Raw genomic sequence first — 1,611 nt, forward strand, 5'->3', positions numbered from 1 at the left:
CATAAAACAGATTGCTTACTCATGCAAGATCATCAAAATTAGCCGGAATAAAGCACTTACAAATATAAAAGGGACATTGAACACACTTGAGTAAATACGACCTCATCTAACTTTGATATGTCCACTTGCCATCCACATGCTCAGACTGTTCAGTAATGTACTTACTTTTAATCGTAGGAGTTAAATTTTAACTTGATTGATTTATACATGGATATAAGCATGAGAAAGGGCAGAGAGAAAAGGAATTTGAAAAGAAGCATTGCACTGCACCAGGATGGCTCTGCGATGGACTTCAGTTCTTCTGCTGATGCAGCTGAGCGGTTACTTTCGCTCTGGGACTTGTGGAAAGGTGCTGGTGTGGCCCACAGAATACAGCCACTGGATGAATATGAAGATAATCCTGGATGAACTTGTCCAGAGAGGACACGAGGTGACTGTACTGGCGTCTTCAGCGTCTGTTGTGATTGATCCCAGCAAAACATCTGCTATCAAATTTGAAGTTTTTCCTACATCTTTAAGTAAAGATGACTTTGAAGGTTTTTTAATGAAACTGCTCGATAGAGCAATATATGATCTTCCAAAAGACACATTTTGGTCACAGATTTCACAAACAGAAGAAATCATTTTGGGATTTTCTGCACTTATGAGACAGCTTTGTAAAGATGCAGTTTTAAACAAGAAACTTATGACAAAGCTACAAGAGTCAAAGTTTGATGTCCTCCTTGCAGATGGCGTTGGTTTCTGTGCTGACCTGCTGGCTGAGATACTTAAAACGCCGCTTGTGTATAGTCTCCGCTGCTCTTCTGGCTACACATTTGAGAAGCATGGTGGAGGACTTCTATTCCCTCCTTCCTATGTACCTGTAGTTATGTCAGAATTAAGTGATCAAATGACATTCATGGAGAGAGTAAAAAATATGATATATGTGCTTTATTTTGACTGTTGTTTCCAAGGATATGATATGAAGAAGTGGGATCAGTTGTACCTTGACGTACTAGGTGAGTTATATTTTTAATTGGTGGTTATTAATTCCTACTTTTCCTTGTACCTTGGAAGGCGAGCTTGTATGAATATGAAGTCAGAAGAGAACATGTTTAGTAAATGCAAATATAAAATGAAAAGATAGATGATCTATCAATCTCACAAATATTAGGAAAGATTATAGGATCATTTAGAACCTTGTGTCTAAAATTGATACAGGAAACTCCATGAACTCATAAATATATAAGCTAAGACAGTTAGGATTTTTTAAACAATCTCATACCTACTATACATTATTTGCATGTTCTAATGCAAGTTAATAGATGCATCAAGAAACAGCTTGATGAAGGTAGATGTGTAGATTGAGGAGTTATACATTTTTCTAGTACGGCGATCAATGTAGCATTGAAGAATTTGTTTCTCCTTGAATACCTTAATTTTCCTATTTCAAAATTAAAAATTTTTTTCTATATAACCAGAAGAATTTCTTCACAGATGAGAGATGGTTCTATCGCAGAAATGGATATCTAAAATTTGAGGTTACTACATTTCTATGTTCCTTCAGTAAGGGCTTGGGGCTTATCTATTTTAAGGCCTAAAATCTTACTGATGTGTGAACATCCAAGTCTG

General features: G+C 36.3%; 1 protein-coding gene across 1 annotated transcript in view; it reads left to right on the top strand.

Annotated features, from left to right (window-relative positions):
- The first annotated feature begins 262 nt into the window (after nucleotides 1-262).
- The window catches only part of LOC105819290 (UDP-glucuronosyltransferase 2B18-like), a 30,339-nt gene continuing 28,990 nt past the window's right edge, over nucleotides 263-1,611 (top strand). The window contains exons 1-2 of the mRNA XM_012655496.1: nucleotides 263-998; nucleotides 1,057-1,064. Of these exons, the coding sequence (XP_012510950.1) occupies nucleotides 275-998; nucleotides 1,057-1,064 (732 nt within the window). The 5' untranslated portion in view covers nucleotides 263-274. The remainder of the gene's footprint in view (nucleotides 999-1,056; nucleotides 1,065-1,611) is intronic.

The sequence above is a fragment of the Propithecus coquereli genome, unplaced genomic scaffold (assembly GCF_000956105.1).
Source record: "Propithecus coquereli isolate 6110/MARCELLA unplaced genomic scaffold, Pcoq_1.0 Scaffold479, whole genome shotgun sequence".
NCBI classification, from domain to species: domain Eukaryota; kingdom Metazoa; phylum Chordata; class Mammalia; order Primates; family Indriidae; genus Propithecus; species Propithecus coquereli.